This window comes from Rhincodon typus, chromosome 38 (genome assembly GCF_021869965.1).
Source record: "Rhincodon typus isolate 14 chromosome 38, sRhiTyp1.1, whole genome shotgun sequence".
Classification (NCBI taxonomy): Eukaryota; Metazoa; Chordata; class Chondrichthyes; order Orectolobiformes; family Rhincodontidae; genus Rhincodon; species Rhincodon typus.
Window position 1 is genome coordinate 18,799,514 of NC_063369.1, and position 25,469 is coordinate 18,824,982.

At 42.4% G+C, this 25,469-nt stretch overlaps 1 protein-coding gene across 1 annotated transcript in view; it reads right to left on the minus strand.

The window, feature by feature from the left end:
• Nucleotides 1–25,469, minus strand: part of LOC125487229 — a 51,438-nt gene that overhangs the window by 9,964 nt on the left and 16,005 nt on the right. Inside the window, exons 5-6 of the mRNA XM_048617845.1 lie at nt 24,410–24,484; nt 8,290–8,364 (exon numbers count right to left, since the gene is read on the minus strand). Of these exons, the coding sequence (XP_048473802.1) occupies nt 8,290–8,364; nt 24,410–24,484 (150 nt within the window). The remainder of the gene's footprint in view (nt 1–8,289; nt 8,365–24,409; nt 24,485–25,469) is intronic.

The window sequence follows — 25,469 nt, forward strand, 5'->3', positions numbered from 1 at the left end:
TATACCACCAATTTTGGTGTCATCCACAAACTTACTAATCATGCCTCCTATATTCATATCCAAATCGTTTACATAAAAGATGAACAACAGTGGATGAAGCACCGATCCTTGCGGTACACCACTGGTCACAGGCCTCCAGGCAGAACAACTACCCTCTACCACCACCCTCCGTCTCCTACCATCAAGCCAATTTTGTATTCAGTTGGTGAGCTCTCCCTGCATCCCATTGTGATCTAACCTTACCAACCAGTCTACTATGCGGAACCTTGTCAAAAGCCTGACTAAAGTCCATGAAGATGTTTAATGCTCTGCCTTCATCTATCTTGGTTACCTCTTCAAAAAATGCTATCAAGGTTATGAGACACGATTTCCCACACTCAAAGCCATGCTGACTACTCAGTCCCTGCTTTCCAAATGCATGTAGATCCTGTTTCTCAGAATTCCTCAAACAACCAACCCACCACTGACATTAAGTCTGTAGTTCGCTACCATTTTGTTGCAACCTTTCTAAAATCGTGACACAACATTAGCCACCCTCCTGTATTCCGACACTCACCTGTGGAAATCAGTGTTAGGTGTGACCAGTGGTGTGCCACAAGGAAACAGAACCAGTATGTATTCACCACAGAGTAAAATTAAACTGTTGAAGATCTCCACTACTCCAATGGTTCCTAACCAGACTTTTGAATAAATAATTACACCTCAAAGCAAAAGGCTTAATGATTTATTAAATACAGAATAACTCTGGCAGAGGAAAAATTAAACAATGTAAGCTGATTAATGTCTTAAACCACCCACAGAAAAGACAGACAAACAAACACAGCTAAGGGATAAATAAAAGAAAATAAGAAAACTGGCCAGATTACTGAAATAGTCTTCACAATACGTTGTTTCACGGCATAGATGTGGACTCCTTGGTTGCTTCCTGAAACATTGATCAGGGTCATTTTCACAGTTCACCCAGGCAAAGGCGGTAATAGTTCCAAATCAGCCTTCTAATCTTTGGACTTCCAAAAGCTGGTGTGGGCGATTAGATAGAGAACTTGCAAATTTTCATGCTGTGTTGTCAGCAATCAAGCTTGTCCCCAGAAAATACAGTTCAAAAATAACTTTAATTCTGGTTGCACCCTGAGAAAATGACCACCTCTTCAGGAAGTCTCAATCTCCATTCAACAGCTGCCATCTGCTGGAACATAGGGTCTCTTCCAGACTTCCCAGCTACTGACCTCATTAATAGCCCACTTCTGCTATCTGTTTAACATAATGCTCTTCCCAGGAACGCTGGGTCTGTTGGAAGCCTTTTAATCAAGAATCAGCCTGCAATTAGCCTCCAGCCCTGGGCTCACAAACAAACAAAGCTCCTTTGGGCTGTCCTTTTCCTACTACCACAAGCTGTCCTAACATCCACAAGTCATTTCCAGTTGATAATGCCCAGTTCACAACTCCAAACCAAAACTGAAAATAAAAACAAAAGTAATGAAATAGCAGCGAGAATTCTAACACCTTCCATGAGGACTACTATATTGTCAGTCCCACTCCCTTTGAAAGACATTGTAGCTGGGGATTTCAGTTGTGATGCTGAAGTCCTGTAATATGTTAAGATTAATAAGGAGGAGGTATTAGATGTTTTAGCAGGCACAAAAGGTTCATAAATCACCAGGACCTGAGACAGGGTTATAGTTATCCTTGGCTGCTATGGGAAGCAAGGAAGGAGATTACAGGGGCCCTGGTGGAAATATTTAATAACTTACTGGCTACAGGTGAAGTGCCAGATGACTGGAGAGTAGCTACTGTGGTTCCTTTGTTCAAGAAGGGCAGCAGTAAAAGGCAAGGTAATTACAGAGCAGTTAGTCTGACGTCAGTGTTAGGGAAATTACTGGGAAAAAAAAATTTGAGGGACAGGATTTAGCAACACTTGGAAAGGCAGAGATTATTCAGGGATAGTCAAGAGAGATTTGTTGGAGGGAGATCCTTTCTAACTAATTGAGTTTTCTAATGAAAAGTGACTAAATATATTGATGAGGGCAGTGCAATTAATGTAGTTAATATGGACTTCAGTAAGGACTTTGACAAGGTCCTACATGGAAAGACTAGTCCAAAAGGTAAGAGCCTATGTGATCCAAGGCAAGTTGGCAAACTGCATCTAAAACTGACTTGTAAATAGGAAGCAAAAGGGGATGGTGGAGGGTTGTTCTGTGATTGGAGGCCTGTGATCTGTAGTCTACCACAGGGATCAGTGCTGGGACCCTTATGTTGTTAGTTATGTACAATAATAACTTGGATGTGAATGTAGAAGGTAAAATGAGTAAGTTTGTAGATGATACAAAAATTGGTAGTGTTGTTGATAGCAAGGAGGATGGTTTCAGGCTACAGTCTGACATTTATTAGCTGGTAAAATGGGCAGAGCAATGGCAGATGCAATTTAATCCTGGTAAGTGTGAGGTGATGCATTTTGGGAGCTCTAAAAGGTGAACATTTACAGGTAGATAAGATAGTGAAGAAGGCATTTGGTATGTTTGCATTTATTGATCAGTGCATTGAGTATAGGATTTGGGAGGTCATATTGCAGCTGTACAGGACATTGGTTAGACCACGATTGGAATACTGCATGCAATTCTGGTCTCCCTACTCTAGGAAGGATGTTGTGAAACTTGAAAAGGTTCAGAAAAGAATTACAAGGATATTGCCAGGGTTGGAGGGTTTGAACTATAAGGAGAGGCTGAATAGGCTGGCGTTATTTTCGCTGGAGCATCGGATGCTGAGGGGTGACCTTTTCAACATTTATAAAATCATGAGGGGCGGGATAGGAAATAGACAAGGTCACTTCCCAGGGATGGGGGAATCCAAAACTAGAGGGCATAGGCTTAAGATGAGAGGGGAAAGATTTAAAACAGATTTAAGGAGCAACTTTTTCACACAGAAGGTGGTGCGTGTATGAAATGAGCTGCCTGAGGAGGTGGTGGAAGCTGGTACAACATTTAAAAGGCATCTGGATGGATATACAAATAGGAAGGGCTCAGAGGGATATGGGCCAAATGCTGGCAAATGAAATTAGAATTATTTAGGATATGTAGTCAGCATGGACAAGTTGGAGCGAAGGGTCTGTTTCCATGTTGTATATCTCTTTGACTCCATAATGAATGGTAGTTCCTCCCCTATGAGGCTTTTAAGGCTTGCTTCAGGGTTCATACAAATCTCTCCGCCCAACTGTTTGCTTCTGGGTGATATAGAGCCAATCTCACATGTCTGATCGAGTGATTTTCCAGATACTCCTTAAAATCTTGGCTACAAACTGTCGGACCATTGTCACACACAACTCATTCAGGATTCCTAAACCTGGCAAATATTCCACCCATCGTTGCTTCCGCTGATAGTGCCTTAATGACCGCCACCTCAGGCGTCTCAGAGTGGGCATCTATTACAACTAGCAGCATCTGTCTCTCTACCAGTTCTGCAAAATCAACGTGAATTTGCTGCCATAGTGTTTGAGGTCATTCCCGTGGATGAAGGGGGCAATCACAGCGACGCCTTTCTTACTAATGTGCAGGATTCATACGATCCTGCTTTCTCCTCTATCTATAAGTCTGCATTTGGCCACCAAAAACAGTTCCTTACTATCTCTTTCATTCGCACCGTACTGCAGTGCCTTTGGTGCACTGTTCTAGCACCTTTTCTCTTACTGGGGGAAGGAGTAACAACTCTCATTTCCCCAGATTAAACACCAGTCTGGTATGGACAACTCCTACCTCCTGGGCAGGATTTGGACAGGTTAGGAGATTGAACAAAGAAGTGGCAGATGGAGTACAATGTGGGAAAGTGTGAGGTCATGCACTTTGGTAAGAAGAATAAAAGCATGGACTATTTTCTAAATGGGGAGAAAACGCAGAAGTCTGAAGTGCAAAGAGACTTGGGAGTTCTAGTCCAGGATTCTCTCAAGGTAAATTTGCAGGTTGAGTCAGTAGTCAGGAAGGCAAATGCAATGTTGGCATTTATTTGAGAGGATTTGAATATAAAAGCAGGGATATACTACTGAGGCTTTATAAGGCTCTGGTCAGGCCACATTTGGAGTACTGTGTGCAGTTTTGGGCCCCATATCTCAGGAAGGATGTACTGGCCCTGGAGCGGGTTCAGGCGAGGTTCACGCGAATGATCCCAGGAATGGAAAGCTTAACACATGAGGAACGTTTGAGGACTCTGGGACTATACTCATTGGAGTTTAGAAGGATGAGGGGGGATCTAATTGAAACTTACAGAATACCGAATGGCCTGGACAGAATGGAAATTGGGAACATGTTTCCATGGGTAGGAGAGACTAGGACCCAAGGGCACAGCCTTAGAGTAAAGGGAAGACCTTTTAGAACAGAAATAAGGAGAAACTTCTTCAGCCAGAGAGTGGTAAATCTATGGAATTCACTATCACAGAAGGCTGTGGAGGCCAGGTCATTGAGTACATTTAAGACTGAAATAGATAGGTTCTTGACTATCAAGGGGATCAAGGGTTATGAGGAGAAAGCAGGAGAAAGGGATTGAGGAACTTATCAGCCATGATTGAATGGCACAGCAGACTCGATGGACCGAATGGCCTAATTTCTGCTCCTATATCTTATGGCCTTACGGTGTATACGGGACTTAGGCTGTCCCCGTGACCAAATATGGGACTGAGAGCGTCCCCGTGACCTCTACTAGATTCTTGTTCAGAACAGAAACCTGGTCCTGGGATTAACCTAGGTCTGTCAATCAAGTAGTTTAGGGAATTGTGCGTACTTATTTTAAAATATTTAATTTCTGCAACCACTCTGAGAATAGTGTGGCTTGATTTCCAGCACACTACTCCGGTGAGCAGTGAAACATCCTACCGACCATCACCTGCCATCCTGCCACTCTACCCAACCACCATCAATTGCCACTCTACCCACCATCTGCACTTTGATTACCAGGCACCAGTTCCCTCACTCAATCTATACAAGCAAACATTACTAAATTACAGCGAATGTTAAAATAAATCTGCATAAACTAATTATATTTAGAATGATTAAACAATAATAAATATTAAGAATATGAAAAGTCATTAGCCTTTCAATTAATCAGTGAAAATAACATTACATGTTGAAAAGAAAAAGATAAAATATTAAAAGTTCTGTGATACTTGTAGATGTATTCATACACTTATTTCTCTGTGTTAATCTCAATGCTGTTTGCTGGTGCACTTAAGAGGCTTTCCAGTCCTCTAGCATTTTGAGGGGCACTACTTTGCTTTTTGTGCTGCCTTGATGTCTGGGCATCAGGCCGTCACTGAGACATCCAGGAGCAGCCATCCCTGGAAGTGTTGTGGCAGATGCATCTGTTCTGACAGTGAAATAACTGCACAGAGGCTGGTATCCCGTCACCAAGTCACCCTTTATTTACACCTGTACAGGACATGGACTCTGACCTACTATCTCACAGCCATTCCTCAGAGTGGGGAGACTGAATCTCCTGATTTCTTCTCAAAGCCAGTCCTTAGACTGAGAAGCCCTTCTGAATCTTCTGGGATTTTTTCTATCAGCCAGCTCAAAGCTAGCCCCCAGCCTGAGGAGGCCTTCTGATTCTCCTGTTTATTTATTTATTATTTATTCGCCACACTACTGCACAGCAATGGTGCTTATTTTTTTCCCCCACATCACCCGTGCTTGTCTGTGGGTACATAGAATCTGCTGTTTATATCTGTCAGCCAGAGGTCCCTGATTGGCCCGGGTTAACAATCCCAATTGAGGATCTCAGTCAATGAGATCAACTTGGCCCTGGTTCAAATCACTACAGACAGTAAACAGAAGTTCTGGCCCTAAGTTTTAAGTGATTACTACAGTGTTCTACTGCATTTGTTGCTCTCCTTAGCAAACTGTATACACTTACCATATAGATTTCAGAAATGGTCAATCTTATACCAAAGGTATCCCTGCCTTTTGTTCAGAAAAGTCATGTAATTCTCATATACCTTGTGCGTAGGCCACTCCAACTGTTAGCCAAAAAATGCAAACTCTTTATCTTTGATGCTGAAGTCAAACTTGCCCTGGAACAAACCTAGTTGATAGAATAGCACACCACTGTTTTACCTGGCGTAGTAGTGCTTATATTGTGGATTTCATGGTATTGAAGAATCCAACACATATATATTACAGCTAACTATTGTGTTCAAATATTACATTCTAACAGATGAACATGGTGTCTGAGTTAGGATTAAGGTGGCGAGTTACACAGAGGAATATGTTTCCAATAGAGCATCATGCTTCAAGTGATCCTGGGGTAACATGGAGTTTGAGACGTTAAAGCCTAAGGTCCCATACTGTGAAGCTGTGATAGTGTCATGAGACTCTCTCTTCAAGGTATGCTGACATACAGTCCATGTGACATTAACACAACACTTTTAGTTCCTTTGCACTACTTTTGTAGTCAGATTGGCAGGAACAGTCTACAAACTGGTGACCTTGTGATAGTAAGGTGATGGGTGAGGATGGATTTCAGTTCCTCCAAAACATTACCCATGGAAAAGTCAACACTCTAATTTTTGACCAAAACCAATAAATACATAAGGGCTGCATGGTAGCTCAGTTGTCAGCGCCAGGGACACAGGTTCAATTCCAGCTTTGGGAAGCTTCTTAGAAACTTGATGCTTACACCAGTACATACAGTAATCCGATCATTCATAGATTGTGCAGGCAGGATGGAAAACCTACCAACCATTCAAAATTCTCCCTGACAAGTACAGAACATAAATATAGCTGCCTTTTTTGTATGTTGTTTAAGTGTGAAAGCAATGAGACAGTGTGGAAAGCTGAGTGGAAACAAAAATGAGGAGAATGAGAGGAAATCATAAATAGACAGAATGAGGAAGAAAACTAAAAAAAAAAATCCAGGAAACAGAGGAGAGTGACAAAAAGTGGAACTAAAAAGAAAAGTGTGCTCAGTTTTGCTCTAGTTACAGTGGGAAGAGGTGAAAGTAGTGGAGCACGGCAATGTTGTTCAGATGTCGGGAGCTGCCTTAAGAGACGCTGGTAAGACTGGATACAAACTGTGCAATCTGAAGCATTGCAATCCCCTCCTCCTGAGAGAGAGCAGGGCTGTAACACACAACTAAAGAATTTTTTCATCAAATTCTGTTACTTCCCACAGACCATTCTCAGTAAATCATTTGGGATCCCTAGTTTAAGGGAAATCAAAATCATATGGATATAAAAACTGAGGGCAGGCATGCCTTTGACTTCCACTTTGATGGAAATTATGGCATCTGTCACTGTTTCTTTGTTGTTGCTGCCAATCTGTAGTTCAGGTTGGGCAGGTGTTTGAAAGATTTCCCAATGCAGGATTTTTCTATTGGCAATGATGATGTCTGATTCATCAGACCATTTCTAACTCCTCATCGAGATAAGAATTACACCATGGTGGATGACCTTTGAATTACCACAGGTGTACAACAAAGCCAGACAATGTCGCAGCTCCCTGATACCCACAGACATGAACACTTACAGTGTAGGAGGCTAGTTGGCCCACTATGTCTGCACTGGTCAACAAAAATATGAGTAGACTAATTCCATTTTCCTGCTCTCAGTCCATAGCTGTGGAGGTTACAGCAACTGCTTCAACATAATGAAAGTTTCTTACTCAACCAGCCTTTCAGGCAGTGAGTTCCAGACTCCTATCACCCTCTGGGTGAAGACATTTCTCTTCTACCCTTCTCTTAACCTTCAACCTCATACCTTAAATCTATGCCCCCAAATTACTGAATCCCTTACTAATGTAAAAAGTGCCTTCCTATCCATCCTTCCTAAGCCCCTCATTATCCTATACACGCATATCATGTCCTCTCTCAACCTTTGCTGCTCCAAGGAAAACAACCCCAGCTTACTGAACCTTTTCTTATAGCGCAGCATCCTGGTAAATCTCCTCTGCACCCTCTCCAGTGCAATCACATTCTTCATATATTTTGATGATCAGAACAGCACACAATACTCCAGTTGTGGCCTAACCAGTTTTGTTATACAGACTCAGCTTGATCTCCTCACTCTCGCATTTATTGCCGTGGCTATTAAAGGCAAGTGTCCCATATGCCTTCTTAACTATCTTATCTACCTGCCTGCAATCTCCAGGCATCTGTGGATATGCACACCGAGATTCCTCTGACTTTCAGTACTATGCAGGGTTCCACGGCTAACTTCAGTCTCCCTGCAAAGATCAAGCCTAGCACCTCAAAGTGATTTCCTTTTTGACATTAATGTGAGCCAGACACAATGAGATATTTTGATAAACACGTACTATTAGCTTTCATCTGGGAAAGTTCCAACTTGGTATGGTCCTGCGAGTTACTGACATTGGTGAACATCTCTGTCACTGAAAAGAAAACAGATTTAAAATCATAATTCAACAAAGAATTTTGTTGCATTTGCTCAATATTATCTATCACCATACTACAATGTAACTGCTCAAATCATTACATTTCTCTAAGTTTTACACTGGTTAATTACAGAACACTTTGATAAAATTGATATAGTGAGTGAATTATCCTTCCTGTAGGGACACCACAGATGAAGGAAGCAGATTATCCTGCAGGAACACACAAGAATACACTGAGTGGACTGTCCTGTAGGACACAAACATGGGAACACAGCCATTCACGTTGAGGCACTGCTGAGGTACCTGAAGATGGAGGGATTGCAATGTTGCTGTATGATATAGATTTGTTAATCCACATACATGTACAAATAATCCAGTTCAAGACCAAACTGGCAATTTGAAAATATCAATTTATTTTCTTAAATGAAAAGATCGACTTTTAAGTGATTAACAACAAACTGCAGCCACAAATACCAGGCCATCATTGAGGGAAAAGTAGAAAAGCAGAACATTAAAAATTGTAAATCAACATGCTGGTCATATTGGAGCTCCAATTTTAAGTGTACAAGGTGAGGTGGACCATATATATCATTTGCCAATTTTATTGGACTTTCTTTCTGAGGATGGGGACCCTTCTCCACTGGACTGCACCTACTGCTGTGGCTCTTTCACACTCAAAGTCTGGGGGTGGAGGTAATGTGGGTGTATTAAAGAAATCTTGCTGTTCTTCTGGTCTGTCGCCAGGCAGGGCTGCTTCCAGACATTTGCCAGGTTTATTCCTCCTTTGGGTGTTGGGGAGGATCCTGTTCTCCATCAGTGAAATCCTGGGGCTGTTACCCAGGCATAAGCAACCAAGAACAGTGAACATCAAGAGTAAACATACTCTCACAATCAACTACAGAACAATTGAGTACTATAGTGTCTTACTGAAAGCATCTCTTGCTTTGATGAAATTACTTGCACTCGCAGTCAATAAGACTAGAGGTTTTTCAAAAACAATTTGAGAGTTGCAAAGTGCCCCCAGGTAGTTTGGAACTCACATTCTCACAGAGTCAAATAGTATAGAAACAGGCCCTTCCATCCATCATGTGCATGGTGACCAAAAAAACACCAAACTATACTAATCCCTTTTACTTGCACTTGGTCGATATCCTTCTGTGTCCTGGCATTTTAAGTGCCTGTCCAGATGCTTATTCAATGTTGTGAGTGTACCTGCTTCTATCACCCTCTCAGACAGCATATTCCATATTTCTACATCGTCTGGATGAAAGAAAATGTTTCCTCAGATCTCCTCTAAACCACTTACTCCTCATGTTAAACTTATCCCCTCTGGTCTTAGACACGTCTGCCATGGGGAAAAAATTCTCACGATCTACTCTCTCTATGTATCTCATAATTTTGTATACCTCTATCAGATTCCTCACTATCCCGCTTTCCCATCCCATCCAGCCTCTCTGCTCCAGGGAAAACATACCCAGCCTACTCAGCTTCTCCTCATAACTGAGACTTTCCATCCCAGACAACATCCTGGTGAATTTACTCTGTACCCTCTCCAGTGTAATCATGTCCTTACAGTAGTGTGGCAACCAGAACTACATACATTATTCCACCTGTGGCCTCAGTAATGATTTATAAGGTTGCAACTTCCCTGCTCCTATATTCTGCCGCCTAGCTAATGAAGGCAAGCTTCCCATGTGCCTTCTTCACCAACCTGTCTACCTTCAGGATCTATGGGCTTGTACACTTTTATTCCTCAGTAGTCCTTTGGGACCTGCAGTCTATTGTGTAAATCCTGCCCTATTTGACCTCCCAAAATGCAATACCTCACACTTATCAGGATTAAATTCCAACTGCAATTGCTCTGCCCAATTTACCAACTGATCACCATCAGATTTTAATCTAAAACAATCCTCCTCATTATCAACAACACCACCAATTTTCATGTCATCCTCAAACTTATTAATTATACCTTCTACATTATATCTATGTTTTTATATTTTTAGCCACCTTTTGCAAAAAAAATCAATTAAATTAGTCTGACAGGATCTCACTCCAACAAATCTGTGCTAACTATCCCTGATGAATCTTTGCCTTTCCAAGTGCTGATTAATCCTGACCCTCAGAACTTTTCTAAGAATTTGTCTACTACTGACGTTAGACTAACTGGTCTGTACTTACCTGGCCAAAACCTTCCACATTCACATCCAATCCATTAATATACATAACAAACAGGAAGGGTCCCAGTTCTGAAGAAGGGCCATTTGACCCAAAACATTAAATTGTTTCCTCTCCACAGATGCTACCAGACCTACTGAGTTTTGCCTGCAATTTCTGTTTTTGTTTCAGGGTCCTAGTACTATTCCAGTGGTATACTACTGGTCAGAGGCTTCCTATCACAATAACAACTCCCCCCCATCCCCCTTTGTCTCCTATTTACAAACTAATTTTGATCCAGTTCGTCAACTTGCCTTTGATCCAATGGTTTGTTAGTTTTTGGACCTGCCTTCCAAGTGGGACCTTGTCAAAGGCCTTACTGAAGTCCATGTATACCGCTTCAATTGTACAACTGTCATAAATAATATTTAGTCACCTGCCTTCCGAAGGTACACAAAGCCAACACACCTGGACATCCCATTGTATCACATAATGAGACCCTGTGAGAGAACCTCTCTGGCTATGTCAAGGGCATCTTGAAACCCATTGTACAAGGATCCCCCAGCTTCTGTTGCGACACTGCAGATTTCTTACAGAAACTCAGCACCCATGAACCAGTTGAACCAGGAACATACCTCGTCACAATGGATGTTTTGGCACTCTACACCGGCATCCCCCATGATGACAGTATCACTGCAACAGCCTCAGTACCCAATACCAACAACTGCCAATTTCCAGGCGCCATCCTACAACACATCTGCGTCACCCTAGACCAAAACTCTTCACCTTCGACAAACAGTTCCTCATCCAGACACACAGAACAGTCATGGGGACCAAATCTGCACCCTAATATACCAACATTTTCATGCACAAGTTTGAGCAAGACTTCTTTGCTGTGCAGGGCCTCCAACCAATGCTATACATCAGATACATCAACGACATTTTTCCCTTCGGACTCACGGTGAGGAATCACTGAAATAACTACATAGTGATACCAACAAGTTTCAGTCCCGCATCAGACTTACCATGGGCTACTCTTCAGAATTAGTCTCATTCTTGGACACATAGATCTCCATCAAGGACGGACACCTTAGTACCTCACTGTACTGCAAGCCCACAGATAACCTCATGATGCTTCACTTCTCATATTAAAGAATTAAAGAATATTAAAGAAATCATCTGCTACGAACAAGCTTTGCGCATACACAGGATCTGCTCAGATGAGGAGGAACGCGGCAGACACCGAAAGATTTTAAAGGATGTCCTCATAAGAAAAGGATACAATGCTCAATTCATTGATCGCCAGTTCCAGTATGCCACTGTGACAAAATGCAACAACCTCTTCAGAATATACAATCGATCGAGTACCCTTCGTCATCCAGTACTTCCCTCGAGTGGAGATACTACGCCATTCTTCACAGGCTTCTACATGTTATTGATGATGACAAGCATCTCGCCAAGATCATCCATTCGCCTCCATTTCTTGCCTTCAAACAACAGCCAAACCTTAAACAGACCATCTCTCACAGCAAACTACCCAGCCTTCAGGACAACATTGACAACAACACCACACAACCGTGCCAATGACAACTTCTGCAAGACATGTCAGATCATCGACATGGACACTACCATCACACATGGGAACATCACCCGTGATGTACACGGCAGATACAAATGTGGCTCAGCCAATGTCGTCCATCTCATACAATGCAGGCAAGGCATGGTATATTGGCGAGACCATGCAGACGCTACGAAAGCGGATGAATGGACACCATTCCACGGTTGTCAGACAGGAATATTCCTTCCCAGTTGGGGAACACTTCAGCGGTCAAGGGCATTCAGCCTCAAACCTTCGGGTAAGTGTCCTCCAAGGTGACCTTCGAAATACACAACAACGTAGAATTGCCAAGCAGAAACTGATAGCCAAGTTCTGTACTGATGATGACGTCCTCAACTGTGATCTTGGGTTCATGTTGCGCTACATGTGACCCAACCACACTTCTGTATTTGTAAAATCTTCCTTACTGTCCTGTTTTGACACCATCACCTTGATAAAATGTTATGGTCTCTCTTCCTTAATTAGTTTGTACAGTTTTGGATTATTTATTACTTCAGTTAGATCCTTGTCATGCAACTTTTATACCTATCATGTTATTCCAGTCATTTAGTTTGTCTCCAGCGCCACCTTATTTTTAATTGTTTGTAATTATCTCTCTGCCTCATTTAATCAGATCATTCGTTTGTTTGTTATTCAGCTGTTGACACTTTACTCACACCATCTAACACATTTGATCACCTGCAGAGACTTATTATTCGACACTCTATTCATACCATTTGTATGATCTTTTGATCTCTCTGCCCTTTGTCCACCCCAGTCCAACACTGGCACCTTCACATTATCACTGATCAATCCCTGCCTTTCCCAGTGTTGATAAGTCCTGTCTCTCAGAATCTTTTCCAATAATTTCCCCACCACTGATGTCAGACTAACTGATATGTAATTACCTGCCTATCCTGCTGCCCTTCTTGAACAAAGGAACCACATTAGCTATCCTCCAGTTATCTGGCACTTCACCGTTGGCCAGCAAAGTATTAAATGTCTCTACCAGGATCCCAGTAGTCCTCTTCTTGTTTTGCATAGCAGCCTGGGGCACATCTCAGAAGGCCCTGAGGATATGGGAAGGCAACAGCCTAATGGTATTATTGCTGGACTATTAATCCGGAGACTCAAGTAATGTTTTGGGGACCTAGGTTTGACTCCTGTCACGGCAAGGTGAATTCAAATTCGACGACAATCTAGAATTATGAGTTTAATAATGACCATAAATCCTTTGTTGATTGTCAGAAAAACCCATCTAACTCACTAATGTCCTTTAGGGAAGCAAACTGCTATCCTTATCTGGTCTGGCCTGCATTGAGTCCAGACCTACAGTCATGTGTTGATTTTTAACTGCCCTCTGGGCAATTAGGGATGGGCAATAAATGCTAGTCTAGCCAACAATGCCTTCATTCCATGAATAAATATATAAAAAATACTTACGTACCTGTATGTCAAATAAAATATCTAATACCTCCTCCTTATTAATCTGAATATGTTCTAGAACCTCACCATCCCAACTACAATGTCGTTCTACTTTGTGAATACAGATGAGGAATTTACATTTAAGACCTCATGAAGTCCACACACTCCTTTGGTCTCTAATAGGCTCCAGACTCTTTCCCTAGCAATCCTCTTGCTCTTAATATACTCATAAAATGCCTTGGGATTTTCCTTAATCCTATCTGCCAACAATATTTTCTGGCTCCTCTGTACCCTCCTATTTAATTTTTTTGTGCACCCCCTACACTCTACATACTTCTGAAGGAGCTCCCCTGTTTTCAATGCTCAATAACTAACATACACTTCCTTCTTTTTCTTTATCAAACTCTTGATATCCCTTGACATCCAGAGTTCACTGAATCTACGGCTCTTGCCCTCCATTCTTGGAGGTACATGCTGACCATGTACCAACTGCTTTTAAAAGCCTCCCATTTTCCAAATGTAGATTTATCTGCAAGCAGCTGCTTCCATCCTCTGTTTGCCAGATCCTGCTAATGATATTGAACTAGCATTCCTCCAAGTTAGACACTTCTGCACGATCCATACCCCTTTCCATAATGACTTTGAAACTTACAGAGTTATGGTCATTATCCCCAGAATGCGCATCCATCGACACTTCAGCCACTTGATCGGCTTCATTTATTAGGATTAGGTCTAGCACTGCCTCATCTCTAATAAGACTATCTATGTACTGACACAAAAAGTCTCCTGGATGCACTTCAAAAATTTCACCCCATCTAATCCTTTCACAATATGCCGATCCCTGTTAATGTTAGCAAAGTTGAAAATCCCCCACTATAACACCTTTCCTTTCACACCTCTCCTTTCACACCTCTCTGTGATTTGACCACGTATCTGCTCCTCTATTTCTCTCTGGCTGTTGGGACGCTTGTAGCATAATCCCAGCAAAGTGAAGGCCACTTTTTAATAATTTCTAAGATCTACCCAGGTGGTCTCATTTGAAGATCCTACTAAGACATTATCCCTCGTTACTGCAGTATAGGTCTCCTTTATCAATAATGCAATACCCCAACTCTCTTACATCCTTCCCTATTGCACATGAAAGTCTTATACCTAAACAAGTGGCTCTCAATAGCAGTAAGCTCAAAAATGATTGAATTTCACATTCAGTTGAAAGGGAGAAGTATGGGTCCAAGTCTAGTATCTTAAACTTAAATAAGAAGCACTATGTTTTGTATTAAAGCTGAGAAAACTGAAGTGAACTGGGATACTAGGCTAGGTGACAAACTAATAGAGAAGCAGTAGCAGACAATTAAAGACATATCTCAGAATATTTAGAATAGGTATATTCCTACTATAAAACAAAATTCCAAGGGGAGGGCTGACCATCTGTGGTTAACTGAAGCTTTCAGAAAAGCATTAAACTTGAAGAAAAAATCCATATAATGTGAAAAAGTGAAAAGCAGGTCAGATGAATGATCAGAGTGCAAAGAATGGCAGAGAATAACGAGAAGTTTAATTAGGATAAATAAATTGGAGTATGAGAAGCTAGCTATGAATAGAAAAATGGATAGTAAGAGTTTCTCCAGTTGTTAACAAGGAAAAGAGAGAGTACAGTGTCCTCCAGAGGGTGAAAATGGGAAGTCAACAGTAGAAAATAAAAAAAAGCAATGAATTAATATTTTGCTTGTCTTCACAATTGATTATACGCAAAACAATCTCTGTTTAAAAGCCAAAGGTTGCTAAGTCCTGACAGATTTCATCCTGGGATCTTAAAAGAGCCGGCTATTGAGGTAAGAGGTACTTTGGTGTTAATTTTCCAAAATTTGTTAGATTTGGGAAAAGTAAGATATCAGAATTCTTCATTTAAGGAGGTTATACACAGGTGCTTATAAAAACGTAAGTTAAGTGGGAAGAGGCATTATAATTTTGTGAAAGAGAAATCATATTTAAGCAAGTTATTTGAGTTTCTTAAAGAAGTAACATGAGTTATGGATAAAAGAAAGCTTGCAGATATAACTTATTGGATTTCCAGAAGGGATTTGGCAAGGTGCCACATAAAAGGTTATTGTACAAAGTAAGAGCTTGTGGTGTAAGGGTAATATGCTAGCATAGATAGGAAACTGGTTGTTTGGCAAAAAATGGAATATGTATAAATGAATCTTTGTCAGATTGGCAGGGTGTAATGAGTGAGGTCCCACAGGGGTCTGTGCTATTTTACAATTTAAATCAACAACTTAGATGAGGGGAGTGAGGACATGGTGGCTAAATGGAAGATCCACTCCTTGACCAGTTTCACTTCCAGGTGGTCCTTCCCTCTCCACACCTTGAGCCTGGATTGAACAGCAGTCTATGTAAATAATGTGGACACTGTCCGTTTATAATCAGCTGGGCTATGAATCTCTGATTGTGGATAGATGAAGGTAGTTTCACACAAGATCTTGCCAGTTACTACTCACTGTTAGTTTTCACCTGTGACAGTTCCATCTTGATATCACCCTGTGAGTTTCTCACATCAATGAACATCTGTCCCACTGAAACGAAAGCCAAAAATCAGCTCACATTGCCTGAGGGAACAGGGGCTGTACCTCAGCAATTGGTAGAAAGTTTTGCAGAATTGTTGGGCTTTTATACTTAACAACCCTTTGAAAAATTCTTGTCTCCAAAGAGCTTTGGAGAATTCTGATTTGTGGTTTCTCTCTGCAAAATTTAGTCTGCAGGGTTGTCTGTGATGAAATTCCTGTAGTGCTGGAGAGTTGCAGGTCAGTCAATCCAGAGAGACTCAATCTGAACCTCAGCCTCAATTGTTCCAGGGTGTAAACGAGATACGGGTCTCATTGTGACAAGTTAATCACAATTAAGTGTCGGACAGGTTCATGGATTTAGAGCTGGAAGATTGTGAGTGAGACTTAAATAGGCTCCATCAGCTTCATGAGCAAGTCCCATAATGGAACTTCACCAGGTCAATGCACCTATGGTGTTTTGTTCATGGACTGAATTGGGACTGTAGACAGGCAGTGCCTTTGTTTTGATAATGACAAGATATCCCCAGCTTCATGCCAAATAAAAAAAAAAAACAAGGTACAAAATAAAATGCTCCAGATGCTGGATATCTACAATAAAAGCAAAAAATGCTGGAAATACTCAGCAGGTCAGACAACATTGGTGAGGAGTAAAATGACGTTAACCTTCAAGCCAAAGATAGCTCTACATTGAATTATCATGAATGATGAAAATCCATCTTTGACCTGAAATGTCCCTTCCAGACCCCGCACTATACTGATCTCTAAACAATGGAAAGTGAATCACTGCTTCATATCTTTCAACGATGTCCCAGAATCACTTCTTAAGGACAGCCTCAGCTATTCTGCACTTTCCTTCCGATCTTTAATGTTACAGAGAGGTGTTCTGGATGACATACAAAAATTTCTCTGACAAACGTTCACACCGAGTGCTCATCAGCTGTGGAAGTTCAGTCTTAAGTTTGCCAAGTAAGCTTCTTGTTTCCTCTGATATTCCTGCAACTGAAAGTGGATCTGTCTATCTCTATTTAAAATGTCTTAGGTAACCTCCTGCTGTACGTTCTGATGTTAACCACTGGTGGCTTGTGGTTTGGACAGAGTGCAGCCACCAATTCTTCTTTCCATGCTGAATCTAAGGGCCTAACTTGTAGAAAAAAATACAACAAAGAGGGACTTTTAATTTCATGTATTAGGCAACCACCAACACCAAAGTAAACACGAACCTATAGTTGGGTCCAGAGAGGAGTTGGGAAATACTGAATAAATCCTGGCTATCGAGACAAACATAACCTTGTTAAACATAATAAACACTAACTATGCATAGCTCAAAACATCACCTCCTTTCTGAAGAAGGGTCTAGGCCCAAAACGTCAGCTTTCCTGCTCCTCTGATCATCCAGCTCTACACCTTGTTATCTCAGATTGACCAGCATCTGCAGTTCCTATTATCTCTCACCTCTATTAGAAGGCTGCTGGAGATGGTTATTGGATCTTACATCACTTCTCATGTATTACCATTAACCCTTTACCCTACAATATGCCCTTCAGTCCTCCCTGCTCCTTCAGATTCCCTCCTGCTCTGGGTAATTGCAGGTAGCTGCACATCTGAAAGTCATGTGTGTGGAGGGTCTGAGAGACAGTGCTATTCTTGGATGCTTGTTGTAACTCCAAGATGGAGCCTGTAGTGTGGGCAATGATATGCTTGGGCTGATAGGTGGCATGTTACATTTGTGCCACAGAAGGGCCAAAAAGTAACTATCTCCCGCAAGATAGGATCTAAATCATTGCCCTTTCACCTCATTATCAATATCTTGAGGGTTACCATTGAACAGAAACTGAACTGGACTACCAAGTAGTTAGCTCCCATCTCCCCAAAATCTATTCACCAATCGTAAGGTATAAGTTAGGATTATGAAGGAGCACTCTAGACTTGCCCAGGTAAATGCAGCTCCAACAACACTCAAGTAGCTTGATATCATCCAGTACAAATCTTGACTGGTACCACATTTGTTATGATTATAATGAGGTCAACTAGGTGCACCTCATAGAATATGAGTTTCCTGATTAGGGCTGTTAGTCTGGTCCAATCAGGGAGTCCTGGCTGACAGATAAGAACTGGAGTGTCATTGATTGTGGGCATTTGCACTCTCTTTGTAGTTACCTGAAGAACCTTTTGCTCTGTTTATGGTTGCACTTCAGCCTCACGCTCCTGATCTTTGGGCACCTGGTACAGAGGGGTGTGGGCAGGTTAGAGGATCTCCTCATGGGTCTACTCCTGGGCCTGGCCAGGCTGGCTATTAGCAGATCCAGGCAGCGGGCTGTGGAGGGGGTCATTTTGGCCGACTGTCTGCCCCTCTTCTTCAGCTATATTCGAGCCTGGGTGTCCTTGTAGTGTCAGCACATGGTGTCTACCAATGCTTTTGATGCCTTTAGGGAGATGTGGGCACCGTGAAGATGGAGTGTTTTATTTTCCTCTCCAATTCTATTTTGATTTAATCCATACCCTCCCGCTCCACTTTTTTCACATAAACATTGCCACTATCGAGCTTTGCTTGTTACTGGTTCCCAGGCCACATGGGTGTTTTTCCTGGTGGTGAAAATATTGAATAAAATTATTTGCACAACGGTGTTATCACTAAGTCCCTGCACTTACACATAAAAATGACAAAAAAATAACAGGACCATCAGTTATCCTGTTTACTCTGACAGCTGGCTCTGAGGGGAGCTGGATCAGTGTCAAGTACTCTCCAAGTGTAAATAAAGGGTGACTTGGCAACAGGATACCAATGTTTGTGGAGTTATTTCAGTGGCAATGAGAGAAAAGCAACAAGTAATTCTCCTGACAGCTTGTGGATCTGCAACTTTTCTGATCATTAGGAGCCTAACTTTTCCTGAGGCACCAGATACTAAAACCTTACAAAAGTTGATGGATTTAGTTAATGAATATTATGACCCCAAGGTTCCTCTAATTCTGAGACGCTATCGGTTTTACTCAAAACTTTGAGAACCGGGGGAATCTGTATCAGGATCTTTGACTATGTTAAGATAACTGGCAGAGGCATGTGACTTTGGTTTAGCCCTTAATGAGATGCTGAGAGATCGTTTGATTGGTGGGATTAATGACGTAACCACGTAAAAACGCCTACTGGGGGGAGACGGGGAGCGGTGTCCTTCACGAAGCTGGACATGAGCCACGTGTACTTGCAACTGTGGTTTGATGAGGATTCCCAGAATTGTTGTACAATTAATACCCATAAGAGTTTGTACTAATATGCGCGACTTCCATTTTGGGTATCGTCAGCCTGTGCCACTTTTCAGCAGACAATGGAAAACATTTTACAAGGTCCAACACAGGCCGCTATTTATCTGGATGATGTGCTAATAACAGTGAAGTCCAATAAGGTGCACTTAGGGAATTTGGGCACAGTCCTCAGGCATTTCTTCCAGGTGAGCGTACACCTAAGAAGAGAAAAATGTGTGTTTCACGCACCCCAAGTGACCCACTTGGGCTACAGAGTAGACAAGACCAAGTTCCACCCGTTGAAAGATAAAGTGAGGGCACTGAAAAGTGCCCTGGCTCCCACGCCTGTACTAGAGCTTAGCTTTATCCTTGGGCATCAACTCTTCAAAACGGGTCAGCCTTGGAAATGATCACGTCACCAAGCCATAGCTTTCAGGAAATTGAAAGAACAATTATCATCCTCTAAGGTGTTGGTACACCGTAATCCCAAGTGAGATCTGGGATTGACATGCGCTGCTCCCTGTATGGCATTGTGTAGTTTTAGCTCATAGGTAGTCAAACCTTCAGACAGGAATGCCCAATAGCCTATGCTTCCAGGACATTCAGGCTAATGCAGAGTATAAATATGCCCAGACAGAGAAGGAAGGTTTGGCGGTCATATCTGAAGTCAGGAAGTTCCACCAATACCTTTACGGACATAAATTTATAATAATAATGGACCACAAACCCTTGCTTAAGGAGACAAGGCAGTGCCACCCATAACTTTAGGCTTAATTCAGCAGTGGGCTCTAATACTAAGTGTGGGTAATTACAAGTTGGATCACCATAGCCAAGTAGAAAATGTAGAGGTGCTGAGCTGCCTCCTGGTAGTCTGCCACTGGGAAGAGTGCGTAGCGGTTTTAACTTTTCTGGACACACTTTCATTCACAGCTGATAATATCAGACATTGGATGCAGAAAGATCTGGTGCTAGCAAAACGGAAGCAGGAGATGGTGATGGGAGAAACCAAAGGGCTGACATAGCCAGAATTGCTAGCTTTTTGGAACTGGAGAGACCAGATCACAATTGAGGGCGGCATATTATTATGGGGAACAAGCATGATTGTCCTGTTCATATGCTGCCACCATTTACTGGCTGAACTCCACCAGGGTGATCCAGGCATTTCCAAACTGAAGATGATGGCAGGAGGTTATGTCTGGTGGCCAGAGCTGGATGCAGACATAGCCTTGTTAGAGGGGCAGTGCCCAGAGTACCAACAAGGGGCAGCACAGTGGCTCAGTAGCTAGCACTGCTTCTTCACAGTGCCAGGGACCCAGGTTCGATTCCACCCTGGGGCGAATGTCTGTGTGGAGTTTGCACATTCTCCTTGTGTCTTCATGGGTTTCCTCTGCGTGCTCTGGTTTTGTCCCACAGTCCAAAGATGCACAGGTTAGGTGGATTGGCCACACTAAATTGCCCATTGATTCCAGCGATGTGCAGACTAGGTGTGTTAGCCATGGGAAGCGCATGAATAGGGTGGTGGTGTGGCTCTGGGTGGGATGCCCTTCAGAGGGTTTGTGTAGACTCAATGGGCCAAATGGCCTGCTTCCAAACTGTAGGGATTCTATTCTATTCTAAGGACAAAAAATACCACCAGCAGCTTCCCCCAAAATCGTGGGAGTGACTGGATAAACCCTGGATTTGGTTACATGTTGACCGTACAGTTCATTTCATGGGCTCAATGTTTTTAGTCATTGTGGACGCCCACTCAAAGTGGCTGGATGTACATAGAGTTTATCCATCAAACACAGGGCCAGCAATAGAAAAAAAGTGCACATCTTTTGCAATACACTGAAACCCAGAAGTATTGGTCACAAATCATTTACCAATAGGGAATTTGACTATTTCCTAAAGTTAAATAGCATTCGACATATAAGGATAGCTCCATACCATCCATCATCCAATCATCTGGCAGAAACAGCAATCCAACTTTTAAGGCAGGCTTAAAGAAACTGCCTACAGCTTCGCTGGATACCAAACTGTCCTGGTTCCTATTTGATTATAGGACCACTCCTCACGCAACTACAGGGATAGCTCCAGCAGAGTTGTTAATGGAAAGAGGACACTGCACCAGGTCAAATCTGATTTTCCCGGACAAGGGGGAATGAAAGGGAATCAGGAATGCCTATGCTGGACACAAGACTCCACTAAGCGAGAGAAATAGTTTACTTCAGGGGACAAAGTTTGGTGTAGGAACCACTGGAATGGCCCCATGTGGGTAAGAGGCATGGTCGACACAAGGTCAGTTCCAGTGGCGTATAAAGTTTGGGTGGGTGCAACGGTCCTGAACAAGCACATGGACCATATGAAAGCTGAAAACTCACAAACGGTGCGGGAGCAAAATGTGCCCACCGCATGTTAGCCTTTCTGACTGTTCCAAAACCTGCGGGTTGTCCCTCTCTGCCAAGCATTGAAGGTACCTCGGAATCTGAGAGGAACACAGCAGCTGACCTGCTCTGATGTCTTTGCCACCTGAAGAAAAGAATGAATTTTTTCCGAGACAGTCCAGGTGCAAGAGGCGAGCTACTGTGTGTTATACGCCACCCATATCAGAGGCAGAGTTGAAGGAGCCTGAACCTGTGCTAAAACGCCCCAGGAAGAGCTACAAACAAAAAACAACCGGCCTATGTCCTCAGAGATTGGACATCAGCCAGGTGGACCTCATAGAATATGAGTTTCCTGATTTGGGCTGTTAACCTGGTCCAATCAGGCTGACAGATAAGAACATCCTGTTCACTCTGAGAGCTGGCTCTGGGGGAGCTGGGTCAGTGTCTCCACGTGTAAATAGAAGGTGACTTGGTGATGGAATACTGATCTCTGTGGAGTTATTTCAACATTCACAAACATTCACTCCCTGAACCACCAATGCTCAATAGCAAGTCTATAGTGTCTACAAGATGCAGAAACATAAATCATCAAAGCTCCTCTGACAAGTGTCTTCCAAACTCCTGACTGCTACGATCTAGAAGGGCAAGGTCTGCAGGTACATGGAAGACCACCATCCTGCAAGTTCCCCTCCAAGCCACTCATCAACCTGTCTTGGAAACATATCACTGTTCCTTTAGTATTATTGGGTCAAAATCCTGGAATTCCCTAATGATATTCTGAGTGTCCCTACATCTGTGGACTTTAGCATTTCAAGAAGGTAACTCACCCCCACTTTCTCCAGGCTACTTCAGAATAAAATAAAAACAATCTATTATTCATCCACACCACAAATTCCATGATCTCTTGGATTTGATTCCTACCATGATCACATTTCTGCTGGAAACATGCAAGATAGTCAACCTGCTCGGATATGTTAATGCACAGACAACAGTTTAAACGTGAGGAACAGACAGTGAGGCCAAGAATACTCAACTTTCCTTTCGAATTGTGATAGGTTTGCCTTGACATCAGCCTGTGAGGCACTCACTTCACTGAACCTCTGTGTCACTGAAACAGAGGTGAAAATGTCAATTCACAGCACAGAAGACAGACTTAACCTGCACTATGCTTATTTTGGGCAATTTTCTGTCTTGTACTCAAATGCAGTTGTATGAAGTTGTGGCTGGATGTGCATAGAGTTAATTCATCAAACACGGGGACGACAACAGAAAAACTGTGTGCATCTTTTGCAATACACTGACTCCTGGAAGTGTTGGTCACAGATAATGGGCCATTGCACCCTGCGATCCCTAGCTCTGATCTCAGCCTCCTACACTCTTCCAACAAAGAGCAATAAAAGCTTGAGAGACAACACCTCATTTTAGTACAGCATGTTACAAGGTCTTAGGGAGTCTAATAGCTTTAGACTTAACCAGTGGCCCCTGTACCTCCCAGGTGAAAGGGATTGCTCAGAGACGGTTACTGCATCGATAGTCTGGTTGTGGAGGAGGATGTGAGTGGTTGGGATCCCTTGCTGATACATGGTCAGCACTATACAACCATGGAAACACCATGGTGTCCCACCACACCCCCAGTTAGCAGAAACCTTTACCAGTGTTGAACATCTCCCTGATATTGTGTTATTGTGCTGATGGTAATCACATATTCTCAAGTACATCTTTAAATTCGTTAGTTTCTCCTATGTCACCACATTTGGTTTTGTATCATCATTGTCACAATAGGAAGATTTGTGATGTGGTGATAGCCTATTTCTGGGTCAGACTTTCTGGATTCAAATCCTACCTCAAGGTTTGTGGGCTATGAAGGGAGGTGGTTGAGCAAGCTGATAATTACCCTGGAAATCCTGACACCCCTCTGCAACATTCTCCAAAGGGAAAGAGAGGTGTGTGTGAGGATACACTTTAAAAAAACCCTTGCTTTTGTTCACACTTGCAGACTATTCCTTATGCTCCCTTTTCCCACTGATACTCCTTCCTGATAAATGGCCGCCTGGAATACCTCCAAGTCCTGATGTAAAGTTATGAAAAGCTGCTGCTTGATTTGCTTTGACATTTTATATTTGTTTCCCTTCTGTTTGCTGGCTGTCTTGTAAAAGACAACATCTGCATTTATATAGGATCTTTCATAACCACCAACCACTTTACAGCCAATGAAGGTATCTTCTTTTTTGAAAGTGAAGTTACTGTAATAATGTGGGAAACATGACACCCAGTTCGCATTCGGGAAGACCACAAACTGCAATGCAACAATGAACTCATAAACTGTTCTTGTGATAGCAGTTGGAGGGTAACATTTTCCCAGGATGCAGGGGTGACTCCCTTACTCTTTGTCAATCCAGACCCTGGGGTCTTTTATATCCAGCTAAACAAACTTTGGTTTATACTGTACCTGAAAATAGTACCTTTGACAATGCGGTACTCCCTCAGCACTGCATTGGAGTAGACAAGCTTTTGTATTTGTGATGCAAGATCTGCAGTGGCACATAAACTAACAGGCTTCAGGTTCAGATTTGAGAGTACTGAGTCACAAATTGTGTGGTTCTTCACTGTACAGGTTGGCCTTGCCCTCCCACCTCTTCCTATCTCTACTGGATACAGTCCCAGCTATCTGAATTTGGGCTTTGGTGTTGAACACTTACTGTCTTGCCTCAGATGTGAAAGATCCATTTTGCAATCAACCTGGAGGTTCCTTAGTTCGCCAAGCCTCACTGCAACTGGAATAGGAGTGTAGATTTAGAAAGGAAGATCTTATATTTATCTAGAATCCTTCAGCACATCAAAGCAATGAAATTAAGCCAGTGATCTCAGATTGTCCGAAGAGCACAGCAGGATCCTACAGTTGGCAAATGAATGAAGGACCAGTACATCTGCTTTTGGTCATATTTGAGGGATGTGTTTCGACTGTGTCTTCAGTGGAATTCGCCTGATCTTCTTTTATTTTAACCTTTTTATTAATCACCCTGTTCAGAGATGTTATGACACACCTCTGGAGCAGGTGAAACTTGTTGAAACCAGGCCTCTAGGTTCAGGGGTAGGAATGCTACCACTCACCACAACTGGAGCCATCCCCTGCTTGTCTTTTTCTTAATTTAACCCATTTTTCTAATCAACATATTCAGAGATGTTATTGCACACTTCTGGAGCAGGTGGGACTTGAGCCTAGGTCTCCTGATCCAGGGGTAGAAATGCTACCACTGCACTGAAGAGGGCCCTTCCCCTGTTCCAAGATGTATTTCACCTGAACATATGTAATGTTGCATTTTAACGTGGGCATCTCTGACAATGTAACATTCCCTCAGTGCCACAGTGGGAGCATAACTTCACCTATCCATATCAGTGTACATTCTCACACTTAAGCTCTGCAATGGAACTGGAACGCACAATGGACTAAGAAAGCTGCCTAAAATCTACGTCCCTCCCATCAATGTTTTTGAAGTATTTGTCGAAGAGGTACCGTGATTTGCGATCATAGGCCAAAAGCCAACATGATACACAACTCACTCCATTTTCATACAATGGGGCTTCAGCTGCTAGTGCAAACACTGATGCAGTTTTCCAACAGCATAGTCTGAACACTTAGATTTATAATCTCCTGAATCAATGTATTTAATGTCAAGAGAAGAGGAAAACTCACTGCTTTCAGAGTACACAGTGGTCTAAACCAAGAACACTCTGATGGGCTAGTCCCTCCTAATGTAA